General features: G+C 36.6%; 3 protein-coding genes across 4 annotated transcripts; 2 read left to right on the top strand and 1 right to left on the bottom strand.

Moving 5' to 3' along the window:
• The first annotated feature begins 8,325 nt into the window (after positions 1 to 8,325).
• LOC113235380 lies at positions 8,326 to 10,839 on the top strand. 2 transcript variants are annotated; one of them, XM_026471060.1, is made up of 3 exons: positions 8,326 to 8,861; positions 9,916 to 10,130; positions 10,257 to 10,839. In XM_026471060.1, exons 1-3 carry the CDS (start codon positions 8,530 to 8,532, stop codon positions 10,826 to 10,828), a joined length of 1,119 nt encoding a protein of 372 aa, XP_026326845.1. In that variant the 5' UTR covers positions 8,326 to 8,529; the 3' UTR covers positions 10,829 to 10,839. The 2 variants fall into 2 exon arrangements, with proteins under 2 accessions (XP_026326845.1, XP_026326844.1); XM_026471059.1 differs by having other exon boundaries at positions 9,916 to 10,839.
• Positions 8,916 to 11,175, bottom strand: LOC113235382 (probable protein kinase DDB_G0291133). The gene is made up of 2 exons (XM_026471061.1): positions 10,999 to 11,175; positions 8,916 to 9,782 (listed from the first exon to the last, which is right to left on the bottom strand). Exons 1-2 carry the CDS (start codon positions 11,129 to 11,131, stop codon positions 8,929 to 8,931), a joined length of 987 nt encoding a protein of 328 aa, XP_026326846.1. The 5' UTR covers positions 11,132 to 11,175; the 3' UTR covers positions 8,916 to 8,928.
• A 10,213-nt stretch (positions 11,176 to 21,388) lies between these two features.
• LOC113235423 lies at positions 21,389 to 23,687 on the top strand. The gene is made up of 3 exons (XM_026471105.1): positions 21,389 to 21,594; positions 23,252 to 23,475; positions 23,569 to 23,687. Exons 1-3 carry the CDS (start codon positions 21,558 to 21,560, stop codon positions 23,653 to 23,655), a joined length of 348 nt encoding a protein of 115 aa, XP_026326890.1. The 5' UTR covers positions 21,389 to 21,557; the 3' UTR covers positions 23,656 to 23,687.
• The last annotated feature ends 337 nt before the right edge of the window (positions 23,688 to 24,024 follow it).

Here is a 24,024-nt window from a genome sequence, read left to right as displayed (position 1 = left end):
CAATATTTCGCCGTTATACTGGGAAAAGCAATTATTTCACAAAATATCGACTTTGAAATAAACGCAATTGAATTTTCAATGACGAATATTTTTTAGGCACCCCACGTTAATTTGTAACGGATGATTCCACATTTTATTTTTACCGAAATCTGAAAATTTTTGCATTTCCGCATAAATAATAATTGCAGTTTTGCATAAGTAATTTTGTCGCGTTATACTATATTAAGTAATTTTCTGTGAAAATTCCAGATAATTGGTTTTCGCAGTATAACGACGATTTGTCCTTTATCTTTTCCACATTTGGCGTTGACACCTGTCAAAAGTCGAAATTACTGAACGAAAACGTTGAAGTTTTTTTTGCTGTTGTCCAAGCATTATAGGGTCGTATTCTAGAACTCTACTTAGGGTCGTATTCTAGAACTCTACTCAATGCTCAAGTCAGGATTTCAGTATGGTTTAAAGATTTAATTCTAAAAATAATTTGATTTAACTCTACTCAATGCTCAAGTCAGGATTGCACTGACAACACAAGCACTGGAAATACGACCCTAATGGCAGGGACTTGAGTATGATATCAAGTGCTTTAAGGCGACGGGATAGGCAAATGACCTTGCTCTGTTAGCACGTGGTTAGGGCGACACACGCGCCATCTATTTGACAAGGAATACACCTGCTGGTTTCGATTGTTCGCGCGCTATCCTGTATATCGACCTGACGCGCGTTGGAATCAATAGATGGCGTCCAGATATTTTATTAATTATTAAGAATTTTGGTTTGTATCCAAGGTCATGTCTTCGTTTAATTATCGGGAACTTCAATAAATATTTTCCATTGTTGTTCTAATAAATTGTTTTCACTTTCTCTTAAATAACTTAGTTTTTTTGTTTGGGTTTTCTAAATAGTATTTTAAGCGGCGGGAGTCAATATTTATGTTTTCACTTTCAATCATATCGCATTATTGTCACTTTGAATGATGAATGAAAAATAACTTTGAATTCGTAATTAGTGGAATTGTCAGGATTAAGTTTTTTGTAATTTGACTTAAAAAAAGGAATATAGTCCTAATAAGGTTCTAACTTACTTCATGACTATTTCTTTCTTTATATTTTCTTCATAATATACCTAAAATTAAAATTATCTTTGTAAAAACTGTACAGTAACTTTAAAAACCCTTCATTTTTGGCAATACTGGCTGGTACCTAATCTACATATAGTAATGTTCGGATCAGATCAGGCAAAAGAAATGACGGAAGGCAAATTTTTTTTGAAGATATTAATGACTTCTGCATTTCAATTAACGTGTAACCTGTAACGCACTATGGACAAACAAAATTGAAAAAGTGTCTTAGTTGACTGTCGTTTTATTATACAAATACCTACATAAATGTTTACTAATGCGTAGAGGTTAAGATATGCTGCAAACTGGATAAATTGGGAAATGCTGCCGTAAGGGGCAAATCGCAGAATACTGCGACAAGTATCCTGTGTGTAGTCGAGTTAAAAATAAAATATAAAATAATGTAATACTGTGTTTGTTATTTATTTATTTATTTATTTATTTGATGCACAAAACAGTTTACATTCAATGGTACTCCAATAAATGTTACAATTTATGGTTTTAATCTAGGATGTAAACCTAACATATGTACATACAGTATGATCATTCAACTCGTAAACATTACTATTAAAAAGTAAGCAAACAGTTTCTTAAACATGTGAATATGGATAAAAATGAAATAATATATAAAAGCTTAAAAACTATTGGAAATATAAATACCAATGATGTCTAATGTGAAGACGAGGCGAAGTGTTTCTGAATATTGTTACGAAATCTGTAGATCTTGTTGTCAAAAACATTAATGAGACCTCCAGATTCTGATGCTATTAATTCATTATACGTTCGGCACATTCTCGTCAAGGGATTATAAAAAGAAGTATTAATTTTATATACATGCAGTACCAATGTTTTATGGTGACGGGGATTTGGCTTAATATTAAAGTTAATGTGGGCTAAAAGATTAGGGGAAATCAAATTATTATGTATTAGTTTATGCAAATGAAGAATATACGTCTAAAGTATTTTACGTCTAGTCTGGAGTAAAGTATAAGTAATGGAGTAAATATACTCAACAGTCCTTTCGAAATAATACTACAGAAACAACTATTATTTAGTATTGCCTTTATTTAAGAAGGTGCTTGGTTTGGACACTTCACTTAGCACGCTTAAGACGGCAGATGATGATGCGCTGCGGGTGGACTGTTCTGGGCGCCCGGACGCCGCTCCTTGAGCTTTTCTTTTTCTATGGGCTGTGCTGGTAGTTGGTTGGTCTGGACACAAAGTAGTTTCATTAACGCGTCCTATATTTTTAAAAGCTGCACGAGGCGTTGAAAGAGAGATACAGGCAATTTCCTGGTCTGTTGTTTCCCTGTATTCCCCGTTTTGATTTTTTTTTGCTCAATGGCTTCTATGACATAATCCGGGTCTCTAATAGGCATCTTTCTAGTGTGCCTGGGGTCGATCAATTTTGGCAACAAGCAATCGAGGTAAAAGTTCTTTATTTTTGTTTCCATTATTGTTGTCCAAAAATGGTCGTCCCTGTAATAACTTCTGTTTTTATTGGAAAATTACTTCCAAACCATAAACCAAAAAGACATTTATCTTTTTTTGTTACATGCAGTTGGCCCTGTATTTGATAATACCAGTTAGGGTTTGTATTAATTTCAATATTACCATCTTTTGTTTTTTTCTTTTGTCATCTTCTAGCGCTCTTTCTAGCCCAAGGTTATATGCCGTTTTTGGGCACTTAATTTCCACAATCATGTCTTCCTTTACTAATCCATCTGGTGTTACACCAATATAAGGCACATCAATAAATAACCCGCAAGGTTCAATTTTTACATTTTCTTGCTGTGATAGCTGTTCCAAAGCTAAGTTTTCACTGTCTTTCCCATGTTTTATGGATTTAACATGATCTATACATTTTTTGTATAGAATGTCCTTCACCATGTTTTTGCAACTAATATCCGTGCGTCTTTTAATGACACGTCCAAAATTTGAAGCAGTCAGAAGGTTGCTTGCATTTGATCTTATTCTTCACTTTTATTACAAAAATAGTCTTTACGCTTGTTGTGACGGCCAAATGCATGATCAGGTGCATTGGTGAAGTCCTGTAATATCATTTGTGTTTTTGTACATTCTTATTGCTTGAATTATAACCTTTCTTGTGGACAAAATTATCTTTTTCGTTAAATATTTTCTGTATTTCAGTAAATACTTTGTATCTGTAGATATGGCAGCCAATTTGTTGCACATATTTCTAAGCAAGTGGTTTCGACATTCCACCTTTTTTTCAACAGTAAAGTTTTCATACGGCCCCGTTTGCAGAATTTTTGAGTATGTGTTTGCATCTCCATCTGATATTAGTCTTCCGTATATAATTTTGTGCATTTCCAAACTGTTCTTAAAATCTTCTACCAAGATCTCGGGCTCCATTCCAGTAGACGCTCCTAAAAAAATGAGATACTAGTGAATGTCTTGATTCTAAACATCTAACAATTTAATTTTCGAATTAAATTTTAATAAAATAGCAATAAGGTTGGCCCCCTAGCTGTAGTCAGTAATTGTAATATTATTCAACTAGTTTTTCATACTGTACTGAATTTTTTTTTATAAGGACGTGTTAAATTATAAAAACCCTAAAATTTGCATCGTTTTGAGAACTACCAAAGACCAGTACAATGTTTTTGTTTTGCATTAATGACGGAATTCTACTAAACATCACACTTCCTTAGACCAGTTTTTTGACTACAATGAATAATCTCACTTTAGTATACGCACCTGTGTAATTTTTGTAATAAGTAAGTATGATCTTTTGGGTCTATATTCTTATCCTGTGCTAGAGCACAAATGCAACAATATTTATTTTTTAATGCCAAATATAGTATTTTGTTTGTTCTTTTTCCAATAATAGCAGCTGCGCCCGACAGCGAAGAGTAATTTTTTTATATGACCTTTTACCATAGCATCCGTGAGCTATGACATCTATAATGGCAATCCCGTCGGAGTTTACACTACCCGTTTTGATAGCCAGACGGCGCTCTTCTTCAGCAGCCTCCGCCATTGACTTCAGCAATTCATTTTCCCATATTTTATGAACATTTACCATTTTGGATAAAAATATTTTTTTGCTCATAGGAGAAAATCCAATTCCCGCAGACAACTCAGTAAGTTGACTATATCCACACCAAATACAGTACCAGCCACTGCACTAGTATTTAAATCTAATTCATCTATTGGATTATCGTTATTTATTAAAAATGTCATATTGCACATATTACATTTCAGTTTAAATTGAGAAATGAGACCGGTGCGAGTTTCAGATATCAATTGTACTGATTTTAATCCACAATCCAGACGACCATGATATGATACTTCCTGAAGCTGGTTGAAAAATTGGGACACATTTACAATTCTTCTTCCTATGTTAGTGTTCTTGTCTTGAACACTGAAAAATAATGATAATTTAAGACAAGAGATATATAAAGTGTTACAAAGGGGTGGATCATAAGAAGATAAACAATGATGTGCATTCCGCGATTTTAAGATATTCAAAAATTGTTAAGGTTGTTGTGAACTAGATTTTAAACAAAACTTACAAGTGCAGCTAAATATTTAGGCCTATGATTGCACTTAAGTCTTCTACCATTAACATTTGCACACCTGCGTGCAGGTTGAATACAATGTACCTAATACTCAAGATCTGTATAAATACTGTATTCTGGTAAATAAACGTATTCTGTTCTATTCTATTCTACAAATATAAATGTGATAATGGACTTTGCGTACTTTCGAAAAAAATATAAAATATCAAATTTTTTATGTTTTTAGGTACTAACGGTTCAGGTTCAGTAGATAAATTGACATTGGTTGTCCTAGTACATACATCATCGTCATCATTCTCAAAATGAACAGGGGTAGTACTGAAACAAAAGTAATAAACCGAAAATATTATATACATATTCGTAGAAAATTCATATTTTTAAAATTAATGTAAGTACTTATAAAATATAAGTTGGCTACCACTGTAGACGTTATTTTACTCTGTAAGTTGGTACATGAATAAAAAAACAACATTACGAACACAAGAAAACACCTGTTATTTTAGTGGACTGGCGAATAAAGGTCGCTGTGGCTCGCCCGCTCCCATACTAGGAACGGGGTGAACGCATGTGTCGCACGCGCACATCAAATAATGAAACGTTTCATTGAGCCATCCCTGCATAATGCTATTTTGTTGTATACGCGACATCACAGTTATCACAAAAGAAATACTACATAAAGTAAATAATAGTGCCTTACACGTGGTATGTCTCTGTGTACTAGACATACCACGTACTAGACGTACCAGACGTACCATGTACTAGACGTACTACTCTGTGCAACAGGACTCGCCTCGCTAGCTTTTGCAGATTGCCTGAAAATCCAAATAAATATGATATAGTTAATATAAATATGACTTTATTACATTGACATAATAATTAGGTATAATACCACTATGAACAAAATAATGCAAATTTTTACAAGTACATTACGTACAACCATAGAATTATAACATCATATATATGTATATCATATATATGTATTTTTTTTTTGTACATATATATATGTGTGTGTATTTTATTACGGTGATTAGAAGGTACTTACTCATCAGCATCGCTCCTATTTTGCTGTATTTGTTGGGATCTTGCAGCAGCATTTGCATAACGAGAAATACGTTTCCGCGTCAACTTTACTGACAATCGTGATTTACGGCCTTTCTTGTTTATCATTTTTTTTTTGCTTACTATTAAACCAACTAACTAATTGAATCACTTGAGATTAATTTCAAACCAAACAATAAGCATATAAGAACTATCTCGTACGTATCGTGCTCGACAGTAGACAGCCGACCCGTGGCAACGTATCCCACTAACGCAAGCTACGCTGCCGGAGAGGTTTGCAACGTTGCAATTTTACTAAACGCAAACAATAATTTAATTTTTGTTTTGAATTCAATGTGCGAAAGTTCTAATCCGACCAAAATTTTTTTCTCACCTAATGGCTAAATTTGACTTTTTTGTAAGTCAATGCTTTTTTGTTATATTTTGGTTTGATTTCAACGAATTGGCGCATTATATTTACTTATTTACGTATTTTTTGTTTATGATATTTTTTCACACTGTGAAGTGCCTGTCCATAATTTGCAAGCAAATATTTAGCTCGTACTTTAGTAGGCGAAAGTAATTTTTTAGTCCTAAAATTGTTGTTTGTCTTTTAATCAAAACAAATAAAACGTCAGTTTCAAGATAAGTACCATTTAAATAACTACACCAAATTTGGTAGTAAGCAAGTTTGATTTACCCGAGAAAAATATGTCAAAAAATAACCACTAGAGTTTCATTGTAATCCAGTTTTGTATTACCTATAACAATAAGCAATATTTTAGGATCTTCAAGAAACACTTCAAGATACGTGTTACAGGTTGTACCATTTTCAAAGTTCCACGTGCTATGTTATCGCCTAAAAACTTGCACAAAAACACCATATTTAAGCGTTTCGGGCACCCCTTCGCCTTAACTACACCAGGTACTACACTGTACTTTAGTACTGCACCAGGGGGCAAACGCCAGTGTTTGCCTGTTTTTTGGATCTATCCAGGGCTTTTGATACAGTCTCATATAGTATCCTTTGGGACAAATTGGAAAAACGCACAAATACCCCAAGTGAGGTAATCGACCTGCTCCGCTTCTGGTACGCTAATCAAACCAACCAGGTGAGGTGGGTAGGTGCTCTCTCGGATGTGTATAGGTTGGAGTGTGGAGTGAGACAAGGAGGTCTCAGCTCACCTACGATTTAAGAAATATTTATTTTCTCATAAGAATTATTACAAAATTCACTTACATGAGAAATTTCACATTCATATTAGCCAAATATTCGGGCTTTATAGCGTATCCATCACAAACACTTAGCTTATTTTGTAATGTAACTCACTTATAAATTACAAAGACACAAATTAGTAACAAAAACAAAAATTAAATTAAATTCACTAAGACTGCAATTTTGTATACTATCATATAAGAAGGTAGTGGGATGATCAATTCTAATTTTTAAAATGTAGGGTAGAAATTTATTGTTTCCAAACTTAACAGATATATGTTATTATATTTATTTCGTGCTATGATCAAATTTTAAAATTTTGTTTATTACTAGCTGCTACCTGTGACTTCGTTCAACTTTTTAATATTGTATAATTGTAGTAAAAATAATGGTTGTATTTTATATTACGTCTTATTTTTATAGTAAGTTATGGTTATAGCAGGTTATGTTTTTGAGTAATGTTTTTAATTTAGGTTTAGTGGTTTTTACTTTGGTTAAATAGTTTTCAGTTGTTATAGTCTTTTATTTATTTTAGCTTGATGAATGAAAATTATGGGTTATATAGTGATGTAGAAGTTTTTTAAAGGTGAACATTGATTTAGCTTGTTTTATATCCTTTGGTAGTTTATTATATAATTGCGCACCTTCGTACATAATGTTCTTTTTGCCGTAATTTGTTCTTGGTACATGTAGTTTTAAATCATTTGCGCTTCGAAGAATTTTATTTTGTATTTGAAGTTTTTTAGTAAAGCTTATTTGAATACGTATGTCTTTTGATAATATTTTCCGAATCAAGATGCAATTTTTATATACGTAGGTTTTAATTACAGACATTATTCTTGTATTTTTATAAATAATTTCTGTAGGTGCAAGATAGTCATAATTAAATAATCTCTTAATTAGTTTGTTTTGTGCTATTTGCGCCATATTCAGGTTTGTTTTAGCGGCAGTGCCCCACACTTCTACGAGGTAGTCAATATGGGGTTTCACTAGAGAGTTATATATACACAGTCAGGTCATAAGTATTGTCACACAGTAAAAACTTTTCTTTTAGAATGCTGGCCACAAAAAAGTTTATTGAATTCGAATTTCGAATTGTTCATGAAAATAAAAATGTATACTTTTTAGAATTTTACTCATTTTTAAATATGGAGTGGACGCTTAAAGAAGACCGTGTTGTAGTTATTGCGTTGCATCGTTGCGGTTACGCGCCAATTCAAATTTTTGACATACTGAAAAATTTGAATATAACCAAAAGATTCGTTTATCGTACCATCAAACGATACAATGAAGATTCTAGTGTAGATGACAGGTCAAGAAGTGGTCGCCCTCGGTCTGTTAGGACTCCAGCAGTGATAAAAGCTGTGAAGGCGCGAATTCAAAGAAATCCCAAACGTAAGGCTGCCTGTCCATTGAAGCGGAGCGAGCTTGCGGAGCGGGGCGAGCGAGTATTGCGGAGCGGAGTTGCGGACTGTGTCTGTCCATTGACGCGGAGCGAGGCAGCGGAGTAGAGCGAGCGAGTATTGCGGAGCTAGGCCGAGTTCACGAGACGAGTCATTTGAGCGCAGGGCGGCGGGCGGTCAGTTCACTTCGCGAAATAACGAAGAACAGACATGTTATCGACACAAAAGTTGAACTTTTACTACCTTGCATTGCTTGAGGAAGAAGAGTTGGACTCTGAAGAAATAGACACAACATACTATATCAATAATTCTATGAGAAGACATAGATTTTGGTTAAGAAATCATATCAAGTATCGTTCAGTGCACGGTGAATATTACACTTTTTTCCAAACTGCTGATGAAGAAACATTCGAAAATTCTTATAGAGTTTCACGACCTACTTTTCATGAGCTGCATTCTCTGGTTCAACCATATATTCAGAAACACGACTCAAATTTCCGAAACTCCATCAGTAGCCGTGAAAGGTTAGCAGTGTGTTTAAAGTAAGTACTCATTTTAAAATTAAAGGAACTTTATTTATTTTTTAAGTTGACGCCATGATAATATAATTCAAAATTTTAAATTAATATTATTATGCAAATTTGCCATTTCATCCGAACCTGCTGGCTCTAATGCAGGCGTTCCAGTATTTTCAAAGTTCTGAGTTTCTGGAACATCTGAAGCGGTAGCAGTAGATTTATTGATGTTATCTTGTGGAAATATTGAGAAGTGTTCAGTAGTAGCGTTACTTTCGTCAACATGCGAAGTACTTGCAGTATTATTACTGATATTCATATCTATTGACGTTGGTGTTGAGCTTGTAGAGTAACCATAATTATTCGGAGAATACCAAGATTGTTGCAGATTTGTTTCTTCAGCTGTCATTACAGCATTGAAACAATTTCTTTTTATTTGAAGTTGTAAATAATATGGCAACTTTTTTGTTGACGCAGCCAAATTTAAAAAAAATGAGTCTATTTCATCGTGCTTGTCCCTGGCTACCATCATATTTTTAATTTCCATGCGTTCTTGTCTTAAAAGTTCGCGGTTTTCTTGATTTTTTCTCAATATATCTAGGATTTCATCGTTCTTCCTTTTTTTCGATGTGGATGGAATCGGACCAGATGGTGTCGAATTATCGGAGGCAAGATTATTTGCAGTTGATGGCAAGTTACCGTTTGATTCTTGAGAATTATCATCAGTATTCGGCTGATTTGAATTGTCATTTGACGAGTCTTCCAAGGATTCAAAATTTGATGCCCGATCTCTGTTGCACATGTACGGTATAAGAAATGACACGGCGTTTTGATATTTCCACTCCTTGCGTTGTTTTCTAGCCTGTCCACTCCTTGTTGCGTTTTGACGTTTTAATGCATCTCGATGGTTATCTCTAAGTTGTTTCCATCGGCATTTGGCAGTTGTAACTGAAACAATTAACAAACATATCATTGTATTCCACACAACAATATAAAAAAAAATAATGTTAATAACATTTTTAATTAGGTATTTAGTAATAAATATATTATTAAAAGGTTAACTATTTTTTTTGTTTTACAGATATTTAGCAACCGGCCAGTCATTTACGGGGATAGCAGAGAATTTTAGAATTGGATTAAAAAGTGTGTCAAGAATTATTGAAGATGTTTGCGATGTTCTTTGGAACGTATTGCAACCTCTTGTTATGCCAGAACCAACAGAAAACGACTGGAAAAAAATTGCAAAAGATTTTGATGACCTATGGCAATTCAAAAATTGCTTAGGTGCTCTTGATGGTAAGCACGTATATATCAAGGCTCCTTCGAAATCTGGGTCTTCATTTTTCAATTACAAAAAGAGGTTTTCTGTAGTTTTGATGTGTTTAGCTGATGCCAGAAGAAAAATCATAATGGTTGATGTAGGATCTATGGGAAGATTTTCAGATGCAGGAATTTTTGATGACAGCACTTTTGGAAAACGCCTAAAAGAGAGGAGGTTAAATTTACCTCAGCCCGTACCACTTTATCAGGATGGAGAGCCAATGCCATTTGTATTTGTAGGAGACGAAGCATTTCCATTAATGGAAAATTTTATGAGGCCATACCCCCGTGATAGACTGAATTCAGAGAAAAGGGTATTTAATTACCGATTGTCACGAGCACGTCGCATTGTTGAAGCAACTTTTGGGGTACTGGCACGAAAGTGGTACGTGTATCATAAAGATTTCGAATGCAAAATCGCAACAGTTGATAAAATAATAAAAGCAACATGCGTGTTGCACAATTATTTAATTGACCGACAACCTGATTTCCTAAATAATAATGAAAATTACAACGAGCACATGTTTATCTCAGTGGGTAATAGAACAGACACGCATAATTCTAGAAACGAAGCTTATCAAGTTCGAGAAATGTATTGTTCTTACTTCAATAATCAGGGGAAAGTTCCATGGCAAGATACTCGCATTACGTCACGAATTTCAATGAACAATTAGAAAAAAACCACAGATTTCACGCTACACGTAACTAATGTTAAAAGTAAAATAAGTCGAGTGATCAAGTGAAAAGTTATACTAAAAAAGTGTATTCTTAAGTACTTAAAGTGTCTATACACTTAAAGTGTACTCTAAAGTAAAACTAAATACATACTGCTATATTTACTTACCGTCTTTTATGTTCGCTTCATTAATAATTACATTCCATGCCGCATCCTTTGTTTCATTACATTTATAAAATTCGGAACTCGTGTCCCAAAGGCACGGATACTTTTTTACGCCTTCGATGAGTTTTTCATCCATTTTTAAATGCAACAAAACGCACGCACGTACTGGTCGAACTTCAGCGGCATACTATCATCATCCCATCCCCCGCCCGAGCGAGGCCGGTGCCCCACCCCGCCGGCTCGCTCCGCTGCCCCGCACCGCTACCTCGCTCCGCTTCCGAAAATGTATGGATGTTTAAACTAGCTCGCAAATCTCTGTCCTCTGCAGTTGAGCCGAGTTTTTATGCAATCCTATTGGTTAATATTTATCCGTTTCACCGCTCCGCAAGCTCGCTCCGCTTCAATGGACAGGCAGCCTAAGTAGACACTGTTGGCCCTTCAGATGGGGTTAAGCAGAACCACGGTGAAAAGGGTGTTAAATGAAGACTTAGGGCTTCGGGCATATCGAAGAAAAACAGGACATCGTTTGAATGCTCGTCTAATGGACCTGAGACTGAAGAGATACCGCGCTTTGTTGAAGCGGTACGTGGGAAAAAAATATCGGGAAATTCTTTTTTCAGATGAAAAAATTTTTACCGTAGAAGAGAGCTACAACAAACAAAATGATAAGGTGTACGCACACAGTAGTGAAGAAGCGAGCAACCGTATTCCGCGTGTCCAACGAGGTCATTTTCCATCCTCGCTCATGGTATGGTTGGGAGTTTCTTATTGGGGCTTAACAGAGGTACATTTTTGTGAGAAAGGTGTAAAAACGAATGCAGTTGTGTATCAAAATACAGTCCTGACGAACCTTGTGGAACCTGTTTCTCATACCATGTTCAATAACAGGCACTGGGTATTCCAACAAGATTCGGCGCCAGCTCATAGAGTGAAGAGCACACAAGACTGGCTGGCGGCGCGTGAAATCGACTTCATCCGGCACGAAGACTGGCCCTCCTCCAGTCCAGATTTGAATCCGTTAGATTACAAGATATGGCAACACTTGGAGGAAAAGGCGCGCTCAAAGCCTCATCCCAATTTGGAGTCACTCAAGACATCCTTGATTAAGGCAGCCGCCGATATTGACATGGACCTCGTTCGTGCTGCGATAGACAACTGGCCGCGCAGATTGAAAGCCTGTATTCAAAATCACGGAGGTCATTTTAATTAAACTTTAGTGTCATAAGAATCTATGTTTTATTAAGTTCATTTTGGTATATAAATGGTTACATGATGAATAAACTTGTTTCAATTATTTTATATTAAACATGTGACAGAATTTATGACCTGACTAGGTAGTATATCGTACTCGTATCGGGAGACATCTTATTAAGCCGCGTAACATTCCCATAAGGGACAGCAACTTTGTTTTAATTTTTTGTAACTGCGGTTTCCATGTCATGTTACTGTCTAATATAAGGCCAAGGTACTTTTCCTGGTATACTCTATTTATAGGTAAAGTATTTATTGTTAGTGGTAGGTACTGGGGTGTTCGTTTGTTCTTAGCAGAAAGCAAGATGTAGTTGGTTTTTTTGATATTGATTGTGAGGAGATTGGTTTGAAACCAGGCATTAAGAACATTCAAATCATTCTGGGCGTTAGATATAATGGATTCCAACGAATTTTCAAAATAGAACAAACTGGTATCGTCTGCGTATAATGTTACATCACCTTTTAGGCCTATTTCGGTTATGCTATTGATATAGATAAGGAAAAGCAATGGTCCTAAAATTGATCCTTGTGGAACGCCATAAGTTATAGTCTGTGGGTTACTTTGTACGTCACCAATTTTAACTATTTGTTTTCGGTTATATAGGTATGACCTAAACATTTCATGAGCAATCCCTGTAATACCAACATTTTGTAATTTCTGTAGCAGTAGGTCGTGACTCACCGTGTCAAAAGCTTTTTTTAAGTCGATAAACACGCCTAATACCAGTTGTTTTTTATCAATACTAATTTTAATTTTAGTAACGATATCAATAGTTGCTGATAACGTATTTGACTTCGGTCTGAAACCATATTGCTTCTCGCTAAGAAAATTTATAGAGTTAAGAAACGTTATGTGCCTCGAATAGAGAATTTTTTCAAAAATTTTTGACAGTATTGGGAGAACTGAAATCGGACGATAGTTATCCGGGTCGGATCTACTGCCCGCCTTAAAGATAGGAGTTACTTTGGCCATTTTAAGGTTGTCTGGAAAAATTCCGTTCTCTAAACAGTGATTTATACAATTTGTTAATTCATGAATTCATGAATTGCATTGTGCCTGGTGTGATCTCTGTTTTTATTTTAAAAGTTTTTAGTTTGTGAACGTGTAGTGTTTTTACGTTAGTTTGTTTACGTTTGTTATAAATTTATTTTAATTTTTTTTTTCTTAGTTATGAATTAAATATCCTTTGTTTATCATGGAGTTACCTATTCTATATTAGTCAACCGGGCGGGACAGGTATTTAGATAATTATTACTATTTTGTTTTAATTTTTTTTTTTTAGATATTGTTACGTTATATTCCTTTATTTATTATTTATTTTAGAGTTATATGTCTGATGATGATACTTTTTATTCCGCTTGTGACATTAGTTTTACCTCCACAGCTAGCTCTTACTCTCAGTCTGAACCAGAAACTTTAAGTACCCTACTGCACAATTCACTTAATATACCTCATTGTTTTAATGTCTGTCATATTGCAAAAAAGCGATACGGAAAGCTCGCTTCGGCCATATTAGTCGTATTGGGGTCAGGTTAGCTTCATACCCATCAGGGAGTAAAGCATTCTGGTCACTCGCTAAATCGGTCGAAGCGAATTTCTGCAGGTCATCCCTTCCGCCTTTAATGAGAGATGACGGATCGCTGGCTCATACCGCTGAAGAGAAAGCAAATCTTTTTGTTTCTCTTTTTGCTTCCAACTCCCGTCTTGACGCTACTTTGCAAACACCACCTACACTACCTCGATGTGACTCGGAAATGCCCGAAATCACTATCCGTCAAAAAGAGGTGTTGAAAGCTTTACGCAAATTAGACGTCAACAAAGCCAGTGGCCCTGACGGAGTCCCAGCGATTGTCCTGCGGAACTGTGCACCCGAGTTGTCTCCGGTGTTGACTCGCCTGTATCGCCTCTCTATGAGTTCTGGACAGGTCCCGAAATCCTGGAAGCTTGCAAATGTACAGCCTGTACCTAAGAAAGGTAGCCATGCCGACCCATCTAATTATCGACCTATCGCAATCACCTCCATACTCTGTAAGACTATGGAGCGTGTATTGAACAGCCGTCTCCTTGGATACCTCGAAGATAACGATCTCCTCAGTGATCGACAATATGGTTTTCGCCGTGGACGATCTACTGGGGATCTTCTTGCGTACGCCACACATTTATGGAGCGAGGCTGTCGAGAAACGCGGTGAATCGCTTGCCGTGTCTCTCGACATATCAAAGGCCTTTGATAGGGTTTGGCATGATAGCCTGTTAAACAAGCTTCCAGCTTACGGAATTCCTGTTGGCTTTTGCACATGGATAGGCGATTTTCTGAAGGATAGGTCAATCCGTGTAGTTGTAGATGGTTACTCGTCTGCTCCTCATGGTATAAATGCCGGTGTACCTCAGGGATCTGTCCTCTCCGCCACTCTATTCTTGCTGCATATCAACGACCTGCTGCTGATGCCCGGTATCTTTGGGTACGCAGACGACAGCACTGTGGCGGTGAGTTATGTGCCAGACGCCCGAGACAACAGTGAAGAGATCCGGTGTAAGCGAGAGGCGATGGTCACCCGGTTGAACCTGAGTCTGAAAGCTGCTTCCGACTGGGGAGATGCTAACAGGGTCAGGTTTAATGCGGCTAAAACACAGGCGTGTCTTTTCTCATCAAAACGGAGTCCCTTACACCTTACTCCGACTTTCCGAGGTGTATCCGTGCCGATAAGGGACCACCTTGAGCTACTTGGTCTGGACTTATCATCCAACCTCAACTTTGGGCGATACATCGAGTGCTTGGCAAAAACTGCTGCCAGAAAACTAGGCATACTTTTCAAGGTCAGGCGGTACTTCACACCTGAACAGCTTTTAAATCTGTATAAAGCACAAGTTCGATCCTGTATGGAGTACTGCTGCCACCTTTGGGACGGCTCTGCCCAATACCAGTTAGCTGCCTTGGACTCGGTGGAGCGTAAAGCAAAGAGACTTATTAACAATAATACTCTTGTGGAGTCGAAGCTCCAAAATCTCGATCATCGCAGAAAAGTAGCCTGCTTGTCGGTTTTCTATCGGATACATTTCGGGGAGTGTGCGCAGGAACTTTTCAATTTGGTTCCGCCCTCACCGTTCCTCCTTCGGTCGACTAGAAGGTCCGGAGCACTCCATTCTTATGTCGTTGATATTCCACCTATTCGCACTAAGCGCTTTGCCTCCTCCTTTCTGATGCGTACGGCAAAGGAATGGAATGCTCTACCGGCATCTGTATTTCCCGAAAAGTACAATTTGGGGCTATTCAAGGCTAGAGTGAATAGGCATTTTTTAGGCAAACGCGTCCCATCGTCGGTCACATCGTCGCTTAACATCAGGTGAGATTGTGGCCAAGCGTGTGTCTATTATATATTAAAAAAAAAAAAAAAATATTAATGCACAGAGTATACCCTCTCACTACGCTCACTTCCTTGAAACTTTCTCATCTCCAACTTCTACTATTCACGCCATCTTGGTTTCAGAAAGTTGGTTGAAACCTTGTCTTTCTTCTCAGTCCTTTTCCCTGTCTGGGTATTCTCTAATCCGGAATGATCGTACTGGCAGGAGGGGCGGCGGTGTTGCCATCTACTTGCGCAGTGACATTCCTTTTAAGTTACTTTTATCGTCTTCCTCTGCCTGCTCTGGTTCTGCAGAGTACATCTTCTTGGAGATTGCAGTTAAGGGTACTATAGCGGTTCTGGGTGTAGTCTATTGTCCACCTTCGGCAGATTACTTCATGCAACTTGAGTCCGTTCTTGAACCACTTTGCACTGATTACAAACATCACATAATTATGGGTGACTTCAATACGGATCTTCTGTCTAACACTCCGCAATCCACTAAGCTTCTTAATATTGTCAAGTCTGTGAACCTTTCAATCTTGCCATCTGAGCCTACTCATCATAACCCCTCTTCCAATGATACACAGCTTGACTTAATCATAACCTCTCCTGACTTCGTTGCTGGTCATGGTCAGTTGCTTGCTCCTGGATTTTCAAAGCACGACCTTATCTACATGCAATACCGATTAAGGCCACCGAAAGTTAAACCCCCTTTGGTATGGATGCGTAATTTTGGTCGACTTGACCATCACATGCTGAGGAAGGATGCCGCTGACCTTGATTTCTCTGGGGTGTATGGTGCTTCGTCAGTTGATTTGAAAATCTCCAACCTTAACCAGTGTTTGATCAATTTGTACGATGCTCATGCCCCACTACGGGCTGTTAGGGTTAAGCGGCCTCCTGCTCCTTGGATTAACAGGGGCATTCGTATGGCTATGACTAGACGTGATCGATTGTTTCGGGTTTACAAGCGCGATAGGTCGGATTGTAATTGGACTCTGTACAAGACTGCTCGTAATAGGTGTAATGGGATGGTGAGGGCAGCTAAGCGTCAATATTTTTATAATAATGTAAGTAATTGTTCTCCTGCTAATGTCTGGAAGTTTCTCAGAACTTTTGGCTTAGGCAAATGTTCTGCTCAACCTGACTCCTACCCTTTTGCTCCTAACGACTTCAACTGCCATTTCTCGTCTGCTCCTTCTTTAGATCCCTTCATTAAGGCGAACACTATTCGACTTATTGCTTCCAGGCCCATTTCTTCTTCAGTTTCTTTCTCTTTTTCACCAGTTACAGCTGACGATTTGCGTAAAATAATTTTTTCTATTAAGTCTAAAGCCGTAGGATGTGACGAGGTGAGCAGAGTGATGATTGTCAGCATTGTTGATCAAATTCTCCCTGCTATTGTCCATATCATCAACTTCTCCTTGCAGTATGGTGATTTCCCTCGTGCCTGGCGTAAGGCATTTATTATACCTTTGCCAAAAATATCTTCTCCTATACAACTTAATAACTTTAGGCCTATCTCTATTCTTCCTTTCCTGTCTAAAATTCTAGAATCTGTTGTTCATAAGCAAGTGTCTTCCTACACATTTTCTAACAACCTTCTAACCCCTTTCCAATCTGGGTTTCGCCCGGAACACGGCACAACAACTGCCCTACTCAAAGTTGTGGAAGACATTAGGCTGGGCATGGAGAAGCAGTTGGTCACTGCTATAGTTCTCGTCGACTTTTCCAACGCTTTTAACATGGTAGACCACGACATTCTGCTTGCCATCCTGAAGTCGCTTAACTTCTCCCCATTATCACTAGACTGGTTCTCGTCCTACCTTCGTGATCGTCAACAAGCTGTTCGCGTGGGTCCTAAAGTCTCCGATTGGCGTGATTTGGCAGCTGGTGTTCCGCAGGGTGGAATCTTGTCACCGCTTTTATTTTCACTTTTTATTAATTTTCTTTCTTTCTCACTTAGCTGCTCTTACCACTTTTATGCTGATGACTTGCAGATTTACGCGCAGGCATCTGCCGAGGACATTAATTCAGCGATTTCTGACATTAACAGCGATTTACAATGTGTTAGTGGTCAACTAATTTTGGGATATCTGTTAATCCTTTCAAGTGTCAAGCAATTATTTTAGGTGGATCTAAACAGATATCCAAGATTGACCATACTTCGCTCATTCAAGTAGTTTATGAGAACTCGTCTGTTCCATTCAGTTGTAGTGTAAAAAACCTTGGTCTTTACATTGACTCCTCACTAAGCTGGACCTTACAGGTGTCCGAGGTTAGTCGTAGGGTTACTTCTTCTTTACGTTTTCTAAACCGCTTTCGACATTTTCTTCCCATTAGTACTAAGACCCTGCTCGTCACCTCCCTTATATTCCCACTCATTGACTATGCTGATGTCTGTTATCCTGATCTCAACGAAAATCTATTAGACAAGTTGGACCGCCTGCTCAATAATGCTATTCGTTTCATTTTCTGCCTTCGGAAATTTGATCATGTTTCTTCTTTTAGGTCTCAACTTAAATGGCTCCCTATTCGTCAACGCAGACAGAAAAGAATTCTCTGTACGTTGTACTCCGTTCTTTTCAATCCCCACTATCCAGAATACTTGAAATGTAAATTTCAGTATCTCTGTGACTCTCATGACCTCCCACTTCGTTCCATGAATTCACTATCACTCACTGTACCTCTCTTTCATTCTGGCTTCATGTCAGATTCTTTTACTCTCCACTCGATACGGCTCTGGAACGCTCTACCGGACGCCATCAGACGGTCTCCTAATATATTTTCTTTTAAAAATAATGTTCATGAGCATCTTCTAAATTGTTTGTCACAGCAATAATCATCATCATATTCTGTTATTGTAAGTATTTTGTATATGTATAGTATATTTATATGTATGTAAGTGTATGTATTATATTATTAAGTAAGGTATTAGGTTAGTTTGTTATATATATAATTATGAATTTGTTTCATTTATTTTAATATAACCGTAATATTCTGTTTATTTACCGCGTTCGTGAATTTCGTTTTTCTCAGAGGTTGACTGGTAGAGAATGCTTTTAGCATTAAGTCCGCCTTTTGTACCCTTTGTATTGTGGTCAATAAAGTTTAATAAATAAATAAATAAAATAAAATAATTATCAATGGTTTTACATTTTTAATGGTTTTTGCGTTTATCCCGTCTAGGCCTGAACTAGTGTTGCAGTTTAAGGTATCAATTATTTTCGATATTTCTTCCGCGTTTGTAAGTGTTAAAATTTCTAATTTATATGTACTACCAATTGCACTCGTCACGATGGAGTTATTATAGGATTTATTAATTTGCTGCGCAAGAATTTTGCCAATATTGGAAAAGTAAGAATTAAACTCATTACATATAACGTTCTCATTACATACAATCTGTTGCATATCCACTTTCAGTTTTAAGTTTGTTTGGTGTTGTTTTCTGTTTTATTTTATTCTTTGACAGATTATTTATTAAACTCCACATTTTAGCCGGTTTGTTTTTACAGCTTTTAAATGCTTTAAGATAGTACTTGCTCTTTGTTTCTTGTATCAACTTAGTGACTTCGTTTCTTTTCTTTATGAAAGTTTCCGCCTTTGGTTTATTCCTTGGATCCTGCTTATGTTGGTCATATAGTACATTCCTACCTAGTACCTAGGTTGTTTAATTGGTATATAGATGAGCTGATCGCCAGGCTCAGCAGCACGGGAATTGGATGCTCGATCGGTGGTATCACTGTCAATAATATTAGTTATGCAGATGATATGGTGCTGCTGTGTCTGTCGATCAGTGCGCTAGTAAAACTATTAAGTATTTGTGAGGAGTATGCGATGACTCACGGTCTAACATATAACACAAATAAAAGCGAGCTTTTAGTGTTTAAAGCCGGTAACAAAGCCCTCGCTTCAATCCCTCCTATTTATTTGTGTGGTGCGCCTCTCAAGAGAGTAGCAAGGTTTAAATACCTAGGGCACTGGGTTACAGAAAATCTGCAGGATGATGTAGATATGGAGAGGGAGCGCAGAGCGTTGGCCGTACGTTGTAATATGTTGTCACGCAGGTTTGCGCGTTGTGAGGGTAATGTCAAAACCACCCTTTTCAGGGCGTTTTGTCAGACCTTTTATACGTGCAGCCTGTGGACAAATTACACTAAAGCGACGGTCAATGCCCTGCGTGTCCAATACAATAATGGTTTTAGGATGCTATTGGGGCTGCTACGATTTTGCAGCGCATCAGGTATGTTCGCGGACGCGCGTATTGATAGCTTCAGCGCGATTATTCAGAAGAGAACTGCCTCCCTGATGCGTCGCGTGCGTGGCAGTTCCAATAGCCTAGTTCGTTTGATCTGGGAGAACCCTGTCAGTGAATTGTGGAAGCACTGGAACTCAGTCCACATGGGTTCCAGGGGTTTAATTTATAAGTTACTGTAATATTTCGTAAATTTAGCACTAACTAGGTTGTAAGAATTTTTTTGTAACTAACACTAATATGGACTATGTCTGAAATAAACTTTTTGAATTTGAATTTGAATTTTGAATTTAAATTTGAATTTAAACCATACTCAAATCCTGACTTGAGCATTGAGTAGAGTTCTAGAATACGACCCTTAATCTCGTTATTATTTTCTTTACCTTGCTTTTAACTATACAATTTTATTAATTAATTCACGCGAAATACTGTAATGTAATGTATAATGTATAACTTCGAAAGATATATGTATTTCTAGACGAAGAACACAATATGAGCTTTCGAATTAAATTTGTTCAATATTAAATATGTACGTATGTTTGTCAATGTGTGTGACAAAGACGTTTGTAGACAAAGCTCAAAATAAATATTAAAAAGTGTCGACTGTCGAGCCCACAGACCTTAGAGGATGGAAAAAAAAGAATAGTCTAAGCCACAGACAGACATATATATATGTCTGTGGTCAAGCCGTTTTGACACAATAACTAGACATGAGGAATAGCATTACATTTCTATCGCCGTGACCGTCGTTCCGGTTCCAAAAAAAATCACAGTGATAAATCATCGTGATTTTGTCACGACTGTTACTTCCGTGACCTTGTCACGCCTATAACTTACATCACGATATACGGTTTTAGCCAGCGGCTTCTTTCTAATACTTATAGTCGTTTTTTATACAATGATTTAAGTTTTTATTCCCTTTGCAATAAGTTTCAATTCCATTCAAAAAGTTAATTTTGTATTTAATGTAATTTTGTTTGTTACTTATTTAATGCGAATCTTAGGATTGTTAAAAATAGCAATAAAGTGTAATGTATTTCTAGTAAAATACACAAAATAGATTATACATAAATATAAAATACCAACTCTTCCTATAATAAAACAAATATACAAAAATATTTTACTTTGTTCATAAATAGGTTTATAATAACTGCTGCAGATTTTTTTATCCGCCCTCTCTAGTAGTAATAAGCACCTACGACCCTTGTGAGTGAGAAAAGAAAGTCATCCTATTTCATTTACTCCCATCGCCGAAATGGCTCGATTTGAAGAGAACTACAACGAGTGGCGCGCTCAGTCACCACGGAACATACGTAGTATCTCTTATTAGTTTGTGCACGGAACGGAGATCGCGCATTGTATCAAATACGTATGTTGTAATGTGAGTGACGGGGATAGCTATTGGAACGGAGGAACACCTATGTGACTTTGGAACGTCGTTCCTTCGGAACGAGGCACGGTGATACTGTTTGCCGGCGGATCATCGTGATGTTATTTATCACCCACCTCTAACAATAACATAACCTAGAAAGAAAGGGCCTATTAACTGAAAGGGCGAGCACACAGCAAAAAATTCTTCAAGAGAAGCCAGAAACTAAAAATATAGAATAAAATAGAAGAACAAAAAGAAGAAGTTTAACCGATTTATACTTCGTAAACATTGTGCCTATTTATTACGAAATTTAAAAGCCAATACAATTTAAATCGACATGTTGAAATTTTCAAAAATATTGCACAGTATAGCAGGTACATATTATAGAAAACAACTCTTAACATTGAGTTTACTAAACAGACAGGAGATCGTAAACAGAAACTTTCATGGCAATGCGAATTTATGTGTTAAAATGTTTATGGAACATGAGAATAATTATGCGTACAGTGTTATGGAAAGCAAGGGATACTCAATTCCCATAAGTTTAAAAAAGGTTATATCAACGACATTAAATAAAGACCAATTTGATACTTTAATAAAAAAAGACTGGTCAAAAGCGGATCCTAAAGATATTTTTGAAGGGTTTTCTATGCTCGCTGAATACTGTGCAGAAAACAACTTGCAAATATCAAACAGAATGTTTGACAATTTTATAGACTGCCTTACTGACTGCATTAAACTTGCCTTAGATAAGGAGTTAAAGTCGGTATTCTTTTCTTTAGCAAAGTGGCCTGAACCAGAGTCAATTCGAACTAGAAACTTCATAGAAGTATGGGCAGCACTGGATGATGAGTGCTTAAATAGGTTACAAATGTGGACGTTTGATCAACACTTTTATTTTATTTCTTTATTTTTTATGTTGAATACTACAAAAGCCAGTGATTTTACAAATAAATGTATACTGAAATTTGCCAGTAAAGCAAAACAGTTAACACCAGGACAAGTAGTACAAACATTTTTTTATATTGGTGTGCAGAGAAAACCCCCGTTTGATATGCATAACTTAGAACTATATTTAGAAAGTCACTTTTCAGAATTTAGTATAGATGATTTAGCTATTATGTCAATGGGTTTTTTCAAAAGTAAGACACCAATCAGGAGTATGGGTCTTGTAGAGAAAATAGCTGATAAAATCATAGAATGCTCAAAAGATATACATGAAGTGTCTCTGGCTGCTCTTTTAAAAATCATCAGATACTCTATGAAAATACCTAAAAGTAATATTATCTACAAACTTCTAGACACAATTCAACATGAAGTATCCAGATTATCTGTAATGTGTAATGTACATTTAGCTTTAGTTGGAACTTCCACACTCACATTGCATAAAGGATGCTTGACTAAAATAGCTGAAAGTATATTAAGCAATTTATCTACATGTAGACTGAAAGATTTAGAAAGATTAGTGTTGACTTATGGGACATTCAACTTTAAACCTTTGACAAAAGAATGTTTATTTGAAAGAATTATGGAAGAGTTGAGAAACCCCCAAAGGGAACTTGAAGTGCAAAAATATGGCCGATCTTATGCATGCTGTATTGCTTATTTGGGACTTTTAGAAATATACCCAGTTGACCTTATGAGTAAAGTCTTATCTTCAGAGTTTTTGTTGAAAACTTATGGGAAGCAATGTTTTGCATATGGTAGAGAAATTTTGACAATTCATAACACTTCACAAATATTTTGTAAAGAAGCTAAAATGAATAGACTTAATGACAGAATAGCTATAATCTTAGCTAAAAAACATACTGATTATGTGCCAAACGAAAATTATAAGAAACAGTATAATCTCAGTGAAAAAATGTTTTTGGATGTTTTTAAATTACTGAGAGAACACCGTGGTGAACAGTATGTAGTAGGTGATCATATAGTAACACATCACCAAAGAGGAGGTACAATGAATTATTTAATGTGGACAAATCTTATTTTTGTAAATAGTCTTATTTTTTACATTTATTTGATGTTTTCTAGATATTATTCTCTGCAATAATCAAAATGGAATGCCTCTACCAGTCCATGAAGTTTTTAATAGTAAAACCTTTGGAATAATGAGGCAGGCCCCAAATGATAACAACAGATGGATTGTACTGGTCATAGCTGGAAGAAATGTCATTATTCAGGGCTCTGATATTTCCAATGGACATTTTCAAGCAAAGATAAGGGAGCTGAGGGCTTTGGGGTATCATGCAGCTCTTGTAAGTACATATTTTTGTTTAAATCTTGTCACTTGATTATTTAATTGATGTGTTTAATTTCTTTTGACTTTTGTTACATAACTTTTATTTCAGGTAACATGGACAACTTATACAGAGTTAAAAACAACAGCAGAAAAGTATAATTATTTAGATAATTTATGTAAAGAAGCAATTAATTAATATATTAAACCAATAATAAAGGCCCATTTAGATGGAGAGAGTTTCTCGCACGCTTCGTGACGAAAACTCGTAGGCGATTATCGTAAGCAATAATCGCCATAAGTTTATCGTAAGCAATAATCGCCATAAGTTTATCGTATCATAATGTTTACATCTTAAGGCCCATTTAGATGGGGAGAGTTTCTCGCACGCTTCGTGACGAAAACTCGTAGGCGATTATCGTAAGCAATAATCGCCATAAGATTATCGTATCATAATGTTTACATTCAGGCAAGAACTAAAATCTCGCCTACGATTATGTCATACGAGATTCGCAAGCAACTTAATCGCCTCCTCGACTGTTTACACGAAGAAATATGTAGTAAGGAG

The sequence above is a fragment of the Hyposmocoma kahamanoa genome, unplaced genomic scaffold, assembly GCF_003589595.1.
Source record: "Hyposmocoma kahamanoa isolate Upper Pololo Valley unplaced genomic scaffold, ASM358959v1 87, whole genome shotgun sequence".
In the NCBI taxonomy this organism is placed as follows: domain Eukaryota; kingdom Metazoa; phylum Arthropoda; class Insecta; order Lepidoptera; family Cosmopterigidae; genus Hyposmocoma; species Hyposmocoma kahamanoa.
The sequence above is the reverse complement of the archived record's forward strand: the minus strand, read 5'-3'. Positions and strand labels throughout refer to the sequence as shown.